At 48.2% G+C, this 12985-nt stretch overlaps 3 protein-coding genes across 6 annotated transcripts; 1 reads left to right on the top strand and 2 right to left on the bottom strand.

Moving 5' to 3' along the window:
* Window positions 1-385: 385 nt before the first annotated feature.
* LOC108151175 (uncharacterized protein DDB_G0283357) lies at window positions 386-5606 on the bottom strand. The gene is made up of 2 exons (XM_017279606.2): window positions 3057-5606; window positions 386-2985 (listed from the first exon to the last, which is right to left on the bottom strand). Exons 1-2 carry the CDS (start codon window positions 3606-3608, stop codon window positions 637-639), a joined length of 2901 nt encoding a protein of 966 aa, XP_017135095.1. The 5' UTR covers window positions 3609-5606; the 3' UTR covers window positions 386-636.
* Window positions 5607-5658: 52 nt separating this feature from the next.
* Window positions 5659-12778, top strand: LOC108151176 (striatin-interacting protein 1 homolog). Of its 2 annotated transcripts, none has more exons than XM_033387226.1 (4): window positions 5659-5864; window positions 9511-10412; window positions 10479-12249; window positions 12320-12778. In XM_033387226.1, the coding sequence occupies exons 1-3, from the start codon at window positions 5715-5717 to the stop codon at window positions 12232-12234; spliced, it is 2808 nt and encodes a 935-aa protein (XP_033243117.1). In that variant the 5' UTR covers window positions 5659-5714; the 3' UTR covers window positions 12235-12249; window positions 12320-12778. The 2 variants fall into 2 exon arrangements, with proteins under 2 accessions (XP_033243117.1, XP_017135096.2); XM_017279607.2 differs by having other exon boundaries at window positions 5660-5864; window positions 10479-12253.
* Window positions 5936-7795, bottom strand: LOC108151180 (probable phospholipid hydroperoxide glutathione peroxidase). 3 transcript variants are annotated; one of them, XM_017279611.2, is made up of 4 exons: window positions 7694-7794; window positions 6903-7113; window positions 6395-6718; window positions 5936-6340 (listed from the first exon to the last, which is right to left on the bottom strand). In XM_017279611.2, exons 2-4 carry the CDS (start codon window positions 7101-7103, stop codon window positions 6149-6151), a joined length of 717 nt encoding a protein of 238 aa, XP_017135100.1. In that variant the 5' UTR covers window positions 7104-7113; window positions 7694-7794; the 3' UTR covers window positions 5936-6148. The 3 variants fall into 3 exon arrangements, with proteins under 3 accessions (XP_017135100.1, XP_017135101.1, XP_017135102.1); XM_017279612.2 differs by lacking the exon at window positions 6903-7113 and adding an exon at window positions 7341-7435 and having other exon boundaries at window positions 7694-7779; XM_017279613.2 differs by lacking the exon at window positions 6903-7113 and having other exon boundaries at window positions 7694-7795.
* Window positions 12779-12985: the final 207 nt, after the last annotated feature.

Here is a 12985-nt window from a genome sequence, read left to right as displayed (position 1 = left end):
TTTTCTGTTATTTGTCGGCCGATTTTAGTGGGACCTGTTTTCCATTGATAGGAAAAATATCCATGGTCCTTGGATAAGGACTCAAACATCTTTACACCATCTCCAAATTTCGCTTTCTAGTCTATTTTTAGGCCAATATCGTTGATTCATTTTAGTCCTTATCAAGGATCAAGGATTTTTTCCCTTGTAATAAATATTTAGTTATCTTCGCCATTCGTGGCCCGATCAGAGCGTGCTAAGGCTGTCTGGGATCGGGAGAATATCCCCGATTTGATGGAGTCATTGTCAAGGATCAATATCCTTCCCCAGTCAAAAATATCTTGACAATAAATTGCCACATTTGCCCGACATATAGCGCTTTCAGGTGGCGCTGTAAACCTTTGGGTTATATTTTACTCGACGCATTTCATATGTACTTTATTAATGGCAAGTAACTCTGCACTTAATCCTACAGTTTTAAAACAAATTAATCCAAACAAGATCAAGATCAAACAGGGAAAGGGCCCTCCCACCGATTTTGAGTACATTTCTAAACTAGATTCTACAAAAAACAATGAAAAAAATACATTAACAAAGATACAAAGGCGCAGTTCGTTTCGTTTCGGTTCGTTTCCACGTTAAGGATTCAGGATTGCCCTAGCCGTACGGAGCGTAGAGGTTGCCATGCGTTGATGTCGACTGAAAGTGCACCAAATTGCCATGCGTTTGCACCGGTGGCTGGTAGTAGGCCGCCTGATGGTATAGCGCTGGATGGGCATGCTCGTTGACCTGGATCTGATGGTAGTTGGTTATCGGTTCGTGCTCTACTACTTCGCGAACCGTCTGGAACGGATGGTTGACCACAATGCGACGCTTATGGAAGGTTTCGCTGGTGGCTGCCGCATCGGTCGGCGCGGCTGTGGCGGCGATAACGCGTTCGTTCGGCTTCAGATGTCCGGCGCCGCCATTGAGGGAGACATCCACATCCTGAGGTTGGGCCTGGACGGGCGTGGGTGTGGCCTTTGTGGCAGACACATCGCCAGCTGCTGGAGCTTCCACAAGACGTTGCGACTGCTGCTGTCGTTGCTGGAGACGTGCCGATGGCTGCTGCTGTTGCTGCTGGCCCTTGTCGCAGTCCGGTGTAACGGTGGAGGCCACCACCATGGGCTGTTTTCCCTCATTGCGATCGCCGATTTGGATTTGAATGTGTGTATCCTGGGACGCCTTTTCCTTGGGCACCTCCACCTCCTTGGGTGGTGCCTCTACCAGCCTGGCCGACTGATTCTCGGGACTGAATCTCATTTGGGAGTAGGGGGCACTGTACTCCAGATCCTCGGCCAGGGGATTGCGTTGACGCGCCGACTGGGCATAGTAGCCCCGCTGAACGGCAGGCTTTACAGCGGCCTTGGCATAGACCACCGTCCCGCCCACATGGTTACGCAGATAGGGTTTGATTTCGGCCACATGAGCGGGCACTTCGGTGATCCTCTGCTCCTTGGGCGGTGTCTGGCTGCTGCGACCCAGGTAAATGTTGTGCTGCGATGGCGGCAGGTGGATCTTGTGCTCGTGCTTGATTATCTGGGTGCGTGGCTGCTCCTGTTCGACCGGTGCCTGCTCCAATCTCGCTGGCTTCGCGTCCACATTGGCGGCATTGACGTTGGGCAGGAACTCCCCTGCGAAGTAGTCATCATTATTGTTGTAGGGCTGTCGGTTGTAGCTGGTTCTCTGCTGGTAGCTACGCTGCAGAGGACGCTCATAGTTGTTTACTTCGTTGGGCGGAATACTCCTGGAATACTCCTGCTCCGGCTCTGCACGGGTAATCATATTGGGTGTCAGGTGTTTCGTGTTGATCTTGATCGGATTGCCATTGCCATCGACGGCGGAGACCGAGGTGGATGTGGTCTGGCGACTATCGACAACATCGCCAGCGGCCTGCTGTGGCTTCTGCTGCTGGAGCCGTGCCTCCACGTACTCATCCTTCGGCGCCTGATCGTACGATGGCATGGTGGTCACACTGGAGCCAACGGTGGTCGTTTGCTGATCCTTGGACGTGGCCGGGGAGTCGTAGGAGTCGTATGAGGGTCGGTATTCGTTGCCATTTCCATTGCCATTGCTGTTGCTATTGCTGTTGCTGTTGTAGCTCTGGGTGTTGTAGTTCTGTCCGTTGTTGCTGTAGGCGGCAGCCACCGCGGGATGCGGGTGTCCCAGTGGCAGCAGAGTTTCCCCCTTGGGAATCTTGGCCACCGGGTGATCCAGTTCCACGACAAGCGTGCCCGCCGGCTTGATCAGCACACGCTCCTCGATGTCGTAGAACTCCTTCTGGATGGCCGGATGCCGGACCTCGTACTTCTTCGCCTTGAGCGCCGGCTGCACAATCTGAATCGTTTTGGTGACCATCGGTCGCTGGGGCGGAGCGTAGCTACGTGGAGGAGCGGGCGGCAGATAGCCCGATCCGCCTGGATAGGAGGACGCCTGATCGCTGTAGTCATCGTAGCCCTGGGAATCGTATCCCTGACCATCCTCCACCTCTGGCGGGTATTGGCCATGGTAGTCCACATCCTGGCCATCGTCGTAGTTGTACACATTTGGATCGTAGCTGGGTCTGTTGTAGCTGGTGGCAGGATTGTAGCTGGAGGTGGCATCGTAGCTGGAGACGGTATCTGCTGAATGCGAAGCCCCAGTAGGGACCGGAACACTGGCGGAGCCGGAGGAGGCGGAGCTGCTGCTGCTAACACCAGACGTGGAGGAGTGCACTGCGGCTGCCACTGAAGCCTGGGGAGCTTCATAGATGGGTTTACTCTCAGCAGCCACCTCCACATTGGCGCTTTGTCCCTGCGAGGACGATACTGGTGCTGCCACTTGACGTTCGAACATGCGCAGCTGCTGCGATCGGGATCCCCCAATGGCCACCACCTTCTGTGGCGCACTGTCGTCACTCGCAGATGAAGTCACTCCAGAGCTGGTCTGCGTGTAGCGCTGTGGCGCAGGATTCGATGATTCATAGACCTGCAAAAGATAGCCAGATTCAGAATATTAATTCATGTTTTCATTCATTCCATTCCCCCTTGAATACTCACAGTCTCCACGGTGGGTCCGTGGCTATGGTAGGATTGGATGTACCGCTCGAACTCCTGGTTCTGGCGCAGCTGCTGATTTCGCTGACGGAATTGCCCATTGTGTGGTGCCTGCAGTTGAGGCTGCAGTTGCTGGTGAAAGCGACGACTGTGATTGCGACGACGGGGCATGCGTGCGTTCTTAGCAGCTACCGATGAGGCCTGCAGTCCCAGTCCCTGGCGAGGAGACAGCTGAGCGGATTGCTGTTGCTGCTGCTGCTGTCCCACCTGTTGCTGCTGCTGCTGTTGACCCATCTGCTGCTGCTGTTGGCCCATCTGTTGTTGCTGCGGCTGCGGCTGTGGCTGGGATCTCTCTTGAATCCTCTCAAAGCGCTCCTCCTCATTCATCATCGCGGGACCCGCTCTCAGCTCCGCTGGGGCTCGTCCATCCACATAGCTAACATCCGCTGGATTCGTGGCCGGCTGCTGGGCAATGGAGATATTCACGTGGGTGGCTGCCTCCACATAGCTCCAGCCCGCCAGCAGTAGGAGCATCAGCAGTGCCCGACACATCATGGTAAAGAGTGTTCCTGTGAGTGATCCTGGCCCCGAATATAAACCCAATTGCGAATCGATTACCGATCGCAGACCACCTCCAAAGCTGAACGCGTCTCACTGTCTGAACAATCAGTGCGTCGTGCCGCGCATATTTATACCGATTCCATACCATTCGTTGGAAATGGAAATGGACATGGGGGAGCGATCGCGATCAGTGTCAAAGTCAACTACGGCGCAACTACAGGTAAACACCCTGTTTAGGGATGAGTCTCAGATGCTTGCCCCAGTTCTACAATTAAAGGCATCGCATCGCATCGCAACGCATCGGAACGTATTCAATGGCGATCGATCGATGATCGATGATGGATGATGCATTCAACAAATTGCTGTCGTCGCTTCACACTTGTGTGGCACGCTCCTTCGATTCGGACTCGGATCCGAGATCTCAAATCCGAATTTCAATCGCCAAAAACCCGCGCCACCCGTAATTGGACAGTGCCACATTTTTTCAGTAATTGTCGGAAGGTCGAAGTCAGACAAAGTCTCTTGGCGACTCATTTGAACTTGAAAACTCAACTGAGACGTTGCACTGCCGCTGCCACTGCCCCAACTGGTCTCCAGTTGGGCTTAAACGATGATCGGACTCGGTTTGGGATTGGGATTGCTGGTCAGGCACTCTTGCGCAACTTTGAAGTTGGCGACTATTTGCATTCGCAACAAAGGCAATAAAGGTAAAGGCTAATCGTGAGATAAACACCAATAAAATCAAAGTCAAATGTGTTGGGTGGGTGGCATACGAGTGAATACGGGGTTTTTTTTAAATCTATTGGAGTAGCTGAACAACTCTTAATTTGATATGGTATTTATTCCCTCTGGGAAGCGGAGGCTTCAGCGCATTACAAACCAAACCCGAAGACGACAATCTGGACAGTCGATTATGGGAGTTGGTACCGTCCTTGAGATCTTCCTGATAGGACACCTGCTCTTCGCGTAGGACCTCCAATTAATTAAAATACCAACCCCCATAGCAACCTTGCGATCGGTTGCTGTTCGAGACCCTTTCTGTTCCAGGAGTGCCTGGAGTGCCGCTGTCCAAAAGTAGAAACCGGAGATGATGGAGAAGAGAAGTGCAGTCTAAGAAGAGGTACCCAAAAGCAATGATGACTCGGATATACTTTAAAATGGAGCTAGGTGGACTTTTCAAACATCACGGATTGATAGCTGTTAGTCCAATGAGGCTCTACTTATGCATGAAGCCAATCCTATGAAGCGAGGCCAAGAAGATCTGGGCGATGTCGGTGGATCCCCAGTCCAGGGCCAGAAATTTGTCCCCAGTCCAGAAGTAATACAGTTTGCCTACAAACTCCTTGATCGCATTATTCGATAAATTATGCTTTTTAATTTACTATATACCCTCAGGATCGACGTTAAAGCATAAAAACATTGATGTATCTGCGATCCAATAACAACAAAAAAAAAGCCGCGAACGCTGTGAGGGCCGCGACTCTACATTTACACCTGATACTCGCTCGCTCTGTCTCGCTCCTCTCCGCCAGAGGAGGCGCACTGCAGTATGAGAGTGTGTGAGAGAGAGAGTAAGACTGAGATGAGTCTAAGATGAGGACTAAGATGAGAGATGAGTAAGACACTGCAATTTTATTGGTCTCTTCTGGGTATAAATATGATCGACAATCTGGAAGCTATTGTCATTTTCTATAATTCCGCGCTTTTGGTTTTTGAAATTTTTAAATGCACTCGCAAAAGTGTGATATCACAGGAGTCTGGGTACAAAATTTGGTTTCTCTAGCTCTTACAGTCTCTGATATCGAGTTGCTCCTGATGACCGACAGACGGACAGACACACGTGGCTCTATCGACTCGGCTTTTGATGCTATTACAATTATATATATACTTTATGGGGTCGGAAACGTTTCACCCAGAAGGCTGTTACATGTATCCACTTCCACCACAAATCGAATACCCCATGCCCCTAATCTAGTACCCCCAGACTCTTTGAGCCCTAAGCAAATGGATACCTGATCGGATTCGAGCAAAATGTTGTACAATATTTCACAGACATCAAACTGACAGCACAAAATTTAAATTAGTAGGTATATAAAAAAGATGCCCAGAGGTCATCCATTTCTGAACGTCGGAGGGCGTTCATCCAACCAACAAATGAACCACTCCAAAGCTGGAAATGGAAGTGCAGATATGTTAAGCTTCGTGGCGCTGCTGAAGCGTTTTCAGCAGGGCCGTCCGTCGATCCCTCTGGTAAGTCCAAACGATGGATGGATAATGTGCCCTGCATTTACAATGAGGAGTGTAACAAAGCGGCACAAAACTGATGTGTACGAGCCACAAATGGCGTTTATTTATGTTTGAGTGAAAACCAAAAACCAGTAACTGGGGTAAATCGTATGCAGCATACAATATATATAGGCATGCAGTACATGGGACGATCCAGACACAAGACTAAATTGTGGTCTGTTTCGTTTATTACTTAAAGCAACGCGAAAGCTCCAAGGCGCGATTTAATGCTATAATTTAGAGGAGATCTACAATAGTTTCTCAATATCCTTGGCAATGTCCATAGGATCGGTTGTTGGGGCATAACGATTGATTGGGATTCCCTCTTTGTTGACCAGGAACTTTGTAAAGTTCCACTTGAGACCACTGCCCAAAGTGCCAGACTGTTTGGCCTTCAAGTACTTGTAGACCGGAGCAGCGTTATCGCCATTGACATCCACCTAACAGGATGACCGATCGTTAAACAACCCGCGTAGCTGTGGCAATAATCTTACCCTGGCAAAGATTTCTCCAATGTCAGCCTTGGCATCGCGCAGATGACAGACCATTGCCTCGCCGTCGGCCTCCGGCATTTGGGAGTTGAACTGATTGCAGGGGAAGTTCAAAATGGTGAGTCCACGCTCGCCGAACTTCTCCTTCAATTCGGTCAACTTCTGATAGTTGTTCTTAGTCAGACCGCACTTGGAGGCGATATTAACTACCAGAAGCACTCGGCCCTTGTATTTGTCCAGCGACACTTCACTTCCATGGGTGTCCTTTACGGTGAACTCATAGATAGAAGCGGCGTTCTTGTAATCTCCGTTGGCAGACATGTCGATCTGGAACAAAGGGAAAATCATTGCTGATTAATGGTTTCCTTCTTTAGTGGCAGACACACCCATTATTAGATATAACAAGCAACAGAGGACTAGGGATAGTCAACGCAACAGATATTTAGTTCAGCATAGAGACAAGCATCAGAATTAGTCAACAACTACTACTACTCGTACGGGCACTACTCACGGCAGCTGCTGTGGAGTACTGGGGGGCACTGACGGCTGCCGCACAGCTGACTGGCAGGAGGACCGTGCAGAATTTTAGATTCTGCCTTTGACTCTGACTCAGTTCGATGACCGGCCCAAGGATTCTTCGACTTGTTGCGGCCCGAGTCGATAAGCACCTGAAAACCTGCTGCGAAATGGTCTGAAACTGCCTGAGACTCATACTTTAATTGCTGCAAATAACGATTGGAAAATGCCAAGTAATCAGAAATAAGTACTTTTGGGAATATGTATTGTGTAATTTATAAGTGCAAGGTCGCGTGTCCTACGGATTTCTAACCTACACGCAGCAAGGGAGCAGTGGCTGTGTCCGTGTACGTGTCGGGGGCTTGTTAGGGTCATTCATTACGCATGCAAACGATACAGTTCTAATGTGGTTGGATGTGTTCTGGGTAATTACTTGCTTGGTCATATACATGTAGTAGGTCACGGCCAAGGCCACGGCCAAAGCTCCTAGTCCGCCAATCGAACGGCCAGCCATTGCTTTCTCTCTCTCTAAGATTTCACAACAATCAGGAATGTATTGTATAGTGTATAGTATATGTTGGGCGAGTATATGTTGTGAGAAAATGTCTGAATTGTGCAAGCTCACGCTGATATGCGACACAATCACTGGGGTGCAAAGTACAGCAACACAACGGGCTGACTCTTGCAGGTGTTCTTAAAAAGATTTAATTACTCCCTTTATCGTCACGCAATTATCGAAAAAGACTGCGAAAGCTTGAAATTGTTAATAATTTTTAAATGGCTTACTTATTTCGTAATCGCGAATACTTTTGAACGTAAATAAACTGCCGGCGACTTTTTTATGAGTCAAAATAAATGTGACCACGGATTTTATACGTTCTGACGTTCTCATAAATATACCGAAACATACCATCTAATTTAAAAAATATACCGTAAATATACTGACGAATTCAAGTTCTATTTTGCATATTCCTCGTTTTTGATCTTCCGTCAATAATTCTCAGCTATATAAAACATTTAGCCATGCCCACATAATTTTATCCGATTAATGAATCAATTTTCTACTTAACTGGCTTATTCTAAATACTGGCTTTTATTGGATTTCTATATAACGTTGAAATGAAATTAAATAGATTGATGAAATCGACAAAATATACCATTATATACCGATATACCGTCGGTTTAATTTTGACCTAAAAAATACCGAAAGTATTAAAAATACCGTAAGCGGTCACCCTGATAAACTGCCGGCTTCTTTTTTATTACGTTCTGACCCTCATAAATATGGAAAAATATACCGTCTCGTTTTAAAAATATGCCGTAAATATACCAATGTATATTCTTTACTTATACACACTTCGTACCTTATGTATATTTACATATGTATATAAAACAAAATTAGTATGTAAAGCATATACAAAATAACAGTTCTTCTGATATTGTAGGGCAAGCGTCTTCTAAAAATTCTAAAGTAAAGGATACCCTTTACTGAGCACAGAAACCAAAAATTAAATATGCCAGTAATTCTACAACCTATGCACGCTAAATGTAACAATACGTGTAAGCCATCAACGAAAATGTAAATGTTTGCACATGGTAATTACACGGTAACTACACCTCTGCTACATATCAACAACTTATTTATAGAGTATTGGCATTCGTTTACACTATCTCCTGTAATTAATGCTAAAATTCTCTTTTCCCAGCTGCTTTGAAACATTAATAATGAATGACTTTTTCTCAGATTGAAATGTTTTGACCTATTCCTGCATTTAATTCGATTTCTGTATGTATTCATGTAAATATTTCTATCCCGATTCCTATTCTCGGTCTTTGTACGAACAGGGTTTTCTACAACATTTCTTTGAGATATGTCTAAAACATAGACTGACTGACGTCAATAGGATAGTAGAGCTGTGCGCCTAATTTCGAAAGTGAATGAGTGACAACGATATGTCTGTATTTGTATATGTCTATATTTTCTTTGAGATTTCATAAAGAATGCACTTAAAACGTGCATGATATACAAAAACGTAAAAATGCTGACATAACTTTAAAGCAGAGGTCGGCAAGGCCCTTTCTTATGTGCTTATTAAAAAAGGGCGCTCACGTGCAGGTGAATAACGGTGGCTGGCACGAAAGAAGTGTTCTGTTTTGCTTGCTTTCTACGCACACAAACACACTGCAAAACATGTAAGTGTGTGCGTGCCGATCACTGCCTTTTAGTCACGGTTCACAGTTTTAATGCAGTGGCACCTTTTCAGTTATTTTCGGCTTACCCAGAAACGGTCACACATATACATTTTCTTCTTTCTTTTGTGCGTGTGCGTGCGTGTGTGTTTTGTTTTTTACAGAACATATTTTCCAAATTTCTAGAGAAATGCAACCAAAATAGTATAATGCCAGAGTTTTAGCGTGTAAACAGGACAGGAGTCGGCCTCTTGCACGGTCTAACGAAAAAACAGCTTTACACATTCAGCAGGGATACACGGATACGGATACACATTTACGCACCCACCCACACACACACAGAGAGACACAGATCTGTGACAGAAAACAGCCTCTAAATGATGCTCTCATCCATAAACAACTCCTTCGAGCAGGACACCCACGATGTGGACGCCAACTGCGATGGCCCCGACCTGGATTTCGTCTACTCGGATGTGGATAGCTACCAGAACGAGATCGCCGAGCTCTATAGCTACACGGAGTACTGTGAATTTCAGTCGAATGTGAAGGCATTCGAGGACCAAATGGAGCTGTACGACTTGCCGCCCAACTGGCAGAAGCAGGACTCACCCTCGCAGCGCAGCATTGTGATGAAGCTCATCGACCAGCTCGAGGTCTCAAATCGAACCTTACGCATGCAGGCGGCTCGTTGCATTTTGTATCTGGCTCAGGGCTGCTGGGCCGAGGTGCAATCGGATGAGGAGCAGCACCAGAATACGCGGGACAATGTAATTGTCCTCTACGACCTGGGCGTCTTTTCTTCGTTCATCGATCTGCTCAATATGGAGATCGAGAGTGCCTGCTCCCCCGACATTGTGGCCGTCAAGATCACGAACGTCACCCTGGTGGACTCCACAGACATCCGAGTCATACTCTCGGTGCTGTACATCATAACGGAAACCATTCGAGATGAACGCGAAAAGGCTAGTGAGGACTACAAAGATCTGGCCGAGTCGTTTGTCCAGGAGATAAATTCCCCCCTGGCCGATGGCGAGCTGCTGGCCGTCAAATTGCTTGGCATGATTACGCGCTTCTGCAGTGGCGCTGCTCCACAGTTTCCCATGAAGAAGGTGGTCCTGCTGCTCTGGAAGGTCTCGCTCCTGGGACTGGGTGGCATGGATGTCCTGAAGAAGCTCAAAAATGAGTATCGACTGAAGGTGGGCCTGGATCCGATCAAAGAGGATACGCTAGAGGTCACAAAATGCATGAGAGCCAGCTCACCCCCCGCCACCGCAACGGATATTCTGGAGAATCAGTATCCTAAGAGGAATTTCAAGTGAGTAGGATTGGTCCCTTTTAAGGTGGATTGGTTTTATTGACACGTTTATTCTGTTCGTTGTAGACGATCGCTGATGAAGCAGCGCTTCTTGGACGAGCCGGAGCAAATCGACATGGAGATGAGTGGCAACGAGGGATCGGGGAATGCCAACAATGCTAGTGGCAACAACGGGGGCAGCAATGGCGAGGAGGAACTTCTGCAGTACTATCGGCCCTTCGATGACCCCTCGTCCTCCGCCTCAAACACAGCGACAGCCAATCCCAACAATCAGCCCAGCCTAACAGCACCTCTCGCCGCAGCGCCCCCAGTGCAGATCACGGCGCGTCTGCCCTGGACGCCCAAGGTGCGGCAGAAGGACATTGATCAGTTCTTGGACATTTCGCGAAACAAATTCATTGGCTACTCCCTGATTGGGGATCACGAGAGCCTGGCGGGCCTACCGCAGCCCATACACGAGGGCTTCAAGACGCTGCAGCGGCACATGTACATGAGTCTGGCGGATATGCAGATAAAGAAGGAGGAGGACATTGCCAGGAATCCCATTTCCACGCACGAGGATGAGATCAAGCTAACGCCAGCAGAAATCCTGTACCAGGCAATCCTGCCCAACCTCCCGCAATACATGATAGCCCTGCTGAAGGTGTTGCTCGCGGCCTCGCCCACATCCAAGTCCAAGACGGAGAGCATCAACATAATGGCTGATGTGCTGCCCAAGAAGATGCCGCTGACGGCCACACAGTCGACCAAGCTGACAGTAGACATGGGCAGGCACAAGGAGATCATTGTCAAGGCCGTCTCGGCCATTATCTTGCTCTACTTGAAGCACTTCAAAATCAATCACGTTTATCAGTTTGAGTTCATGTCACAGCATTTGGTGTTCGCCAACTGCATTCCCTTGGTACTGAAGTTCTTCAATCAGACAATCACCGAGTACGTCAACACGAAGAACAACATCCCACTGCTCGACTTCCCCTCCTGCGTGATTGGGGAGCAGCCGGACCTAAGCGGCGACAGCTTCGTTTATGGCGCCGACATGTCCGACAAGCCCTACTCCTGGCGCAATGTCTTCTCGTGCATCAATCTGCTGCGAATCCTCAACAAGCTCATCAAATGGAAGCACTCGCGCGTCATGATGCTGGTTGTGTTCAAGTCGGCCCCCATCCTCAAGAAGACGCTCAAGGTTCGTCATGCCATGATGCAGCTGTATGTGCTAAAACTCCTCAAGATGCAGACCAAGTATTTGGGACGCCAGTGGCGCAAGTCTAACATGAAGACCATGAGCGCCATTTATTCCAAGGTGCGTCATCGCCTCAACGACGACTGGGCCTTTGGCAATGATCTCGAGTCGCGTCCCTGGGACTTCCAGGCGGAGGAGTGCACGCTGCGGGCCTGTGTGGATCGCTTCAATCTGCGACGCTATCCGGAGGCCACCCAGAAGTGCGGAGCGGGTGGTGGCAGCGGCAACAACGGCGGTGGGGGCACCGCTGCCCAGAATGCAGAGAACTCGCAGCAGTCCAACATGAATGCAGGCAACGGCTATGGTGGCAATAACGGAGGAGCCGACTCGAACGGATATGGGGGCAACAACGGAGGAGGCGGAAACAACAGTGGCAATAATCAGCAGCAGCAGCTTAATGACTACGGTGTGGAAGGTGGCTTTCCCAGCGACGAGATTCTAACTCATTCGGACTTTGCCTTCTTTGGGCACTCCGGCTGGTGGGATCGCAAAGTGGAGCTGACAGATTACTTTAAGGCAAACTATGCGGTGTGGCTCGAAGAGGAGGTCTACAACAGTCAAATCGACTGGGATGCCCTCTAAAAAACATAGTAGTTCGTCGGTGAGTGGACCCTACGCGTGTCGCACACACCAATCTAACGAATACTATATCTTATACCCTTTTTAGAGCCGCCTTTCCAGCTTGACTCATGGCGGCCCATATCCACACCGATAGCGCCGCTTCAGGCCACAGCTAGATCCACAACATATGCGAGATATATAAACAGAAAAGTTATTACCATAATTCTAAGCATAATGAAGTACATTGATATAATCCATGTAGTCCCCCCGATCAAGATTGGAACAGCAAAACACTTACTCATGCAATTGGCAATAATATGGCAGGCCACGCTGCACCACTCCTATACTGCTCCTCACTATTCTAGCAGGATGTAACAGAATACCCTAACTAGCGATGACAAGAATGTATATTTCACATTGGTATATATATTTTTTTAATTTAAATATTTATTATTTTTCTTGTTCTAAAAAACACCCTATATCCTCCGGTTGGAATGCAGTAGATGGCTTCTGTAGCAGAATAAACAAATTAATTAGTTCGAAATGGATTCGATTCAATCATTTACATGTCTTGAGTGTTTCTTCCATAAAATCACCAATATGTTGCACTGTTTCTGTCTTGTCTTCAGAAGGAATTGCTGTGGCTAAGCGCTTACTCCGTCTCTCTCTCTCTCTATCTCTCTCTCTCGCTCACACTCTTCCTGGTGCAGTGTGCGCGCTCTGTCGCAGGGGAACGAGATAGCAGCACACGTACCATGCTGACTCGAGTACC

Source organism: Drosophila miranda, chromosome XR (assembly GCF_003369915.1).
Source record: "Drosophila miranda strain MSH22 chromosome XR, D.miranda_PacBio2.1, whole genome shotgun sequence".
Lineage (NCBI taxonomy): Eukaryota > Metazoa > Arthropoda > Insecta > Diptera > Drosophilidae > Drosophila > Drosophila miranda.
This window is presented reverse-complemented; position numbering and strand designations above follow the sequence as displayed.

What these genes read in the sequence shown, in the direction of transcription:
- LOC108151180 (XM_017279611.2), bottom strand. Translation starts at nt 7,103, where the DNA reads ATGAGTCTCAGGCAGTTTCAGACCATTTCGCAGCAGGTTTTCAGGTGC. An exon ending in AGTACTCCACAGCAGCTGCC is followed by an intron (nt 6,719 to 6,902) that starts GTGAGTAGTGCC and finishes CCTTTGTTCCAG; the next exon opens with ATCGACATGTCTGCCAACGG. An exon ending in TTGGAGAAATCTTTGCCAGG is followed by an intron (nt 6,341 to 6,394) that starts GTAAGATTATTG and finishes TCATCCTGTTAG; the next exon opens with GTGGATGTCAATGGCGATAA.
- LOC108151175 (XM_017279606.2), bottom strand. Translation starts at nt 3,608, where the DNA reads ATGATGTGTCGGGCACTGCTGATGCTCCTACTGCTGGCGGGCTGGAGC. An exon ending in ACGGACCCACCGTGGAGACT is followed by an intron (nt 2,986 to 3,056) that starts GTGAGTATTCAA and finishes TATCTTTTGCAG; the next exon opens with GTCTATGAATCATCGAATCC.
- LOC108151176 (XM_033387226.1), top strand. Translation starts at nt 5,715, where the DNA reads ATGCCCAGAGGTCATCCATTTCTGAACGTCGGAGGGCGTTCATCCAAC. An exon ending in GCCGTCCGTCGATCCCTCTG is followed by an intron (nt 5,865 to 9,510) that starts GTAAGTCCAAAC and finishes TCCTTCGAGCAG; the next exon opens with GACACCCACGATGTGGACGC. An exon ending in TATCCTAAGAGGAATTTCAA is followed by an intron (nt 10,413 to 10,478) that starts GTGAGTAGGATT and finishes TGTTCGTTGTAG; the next exon opens with ACGATCGCTGATGAAGCAGC.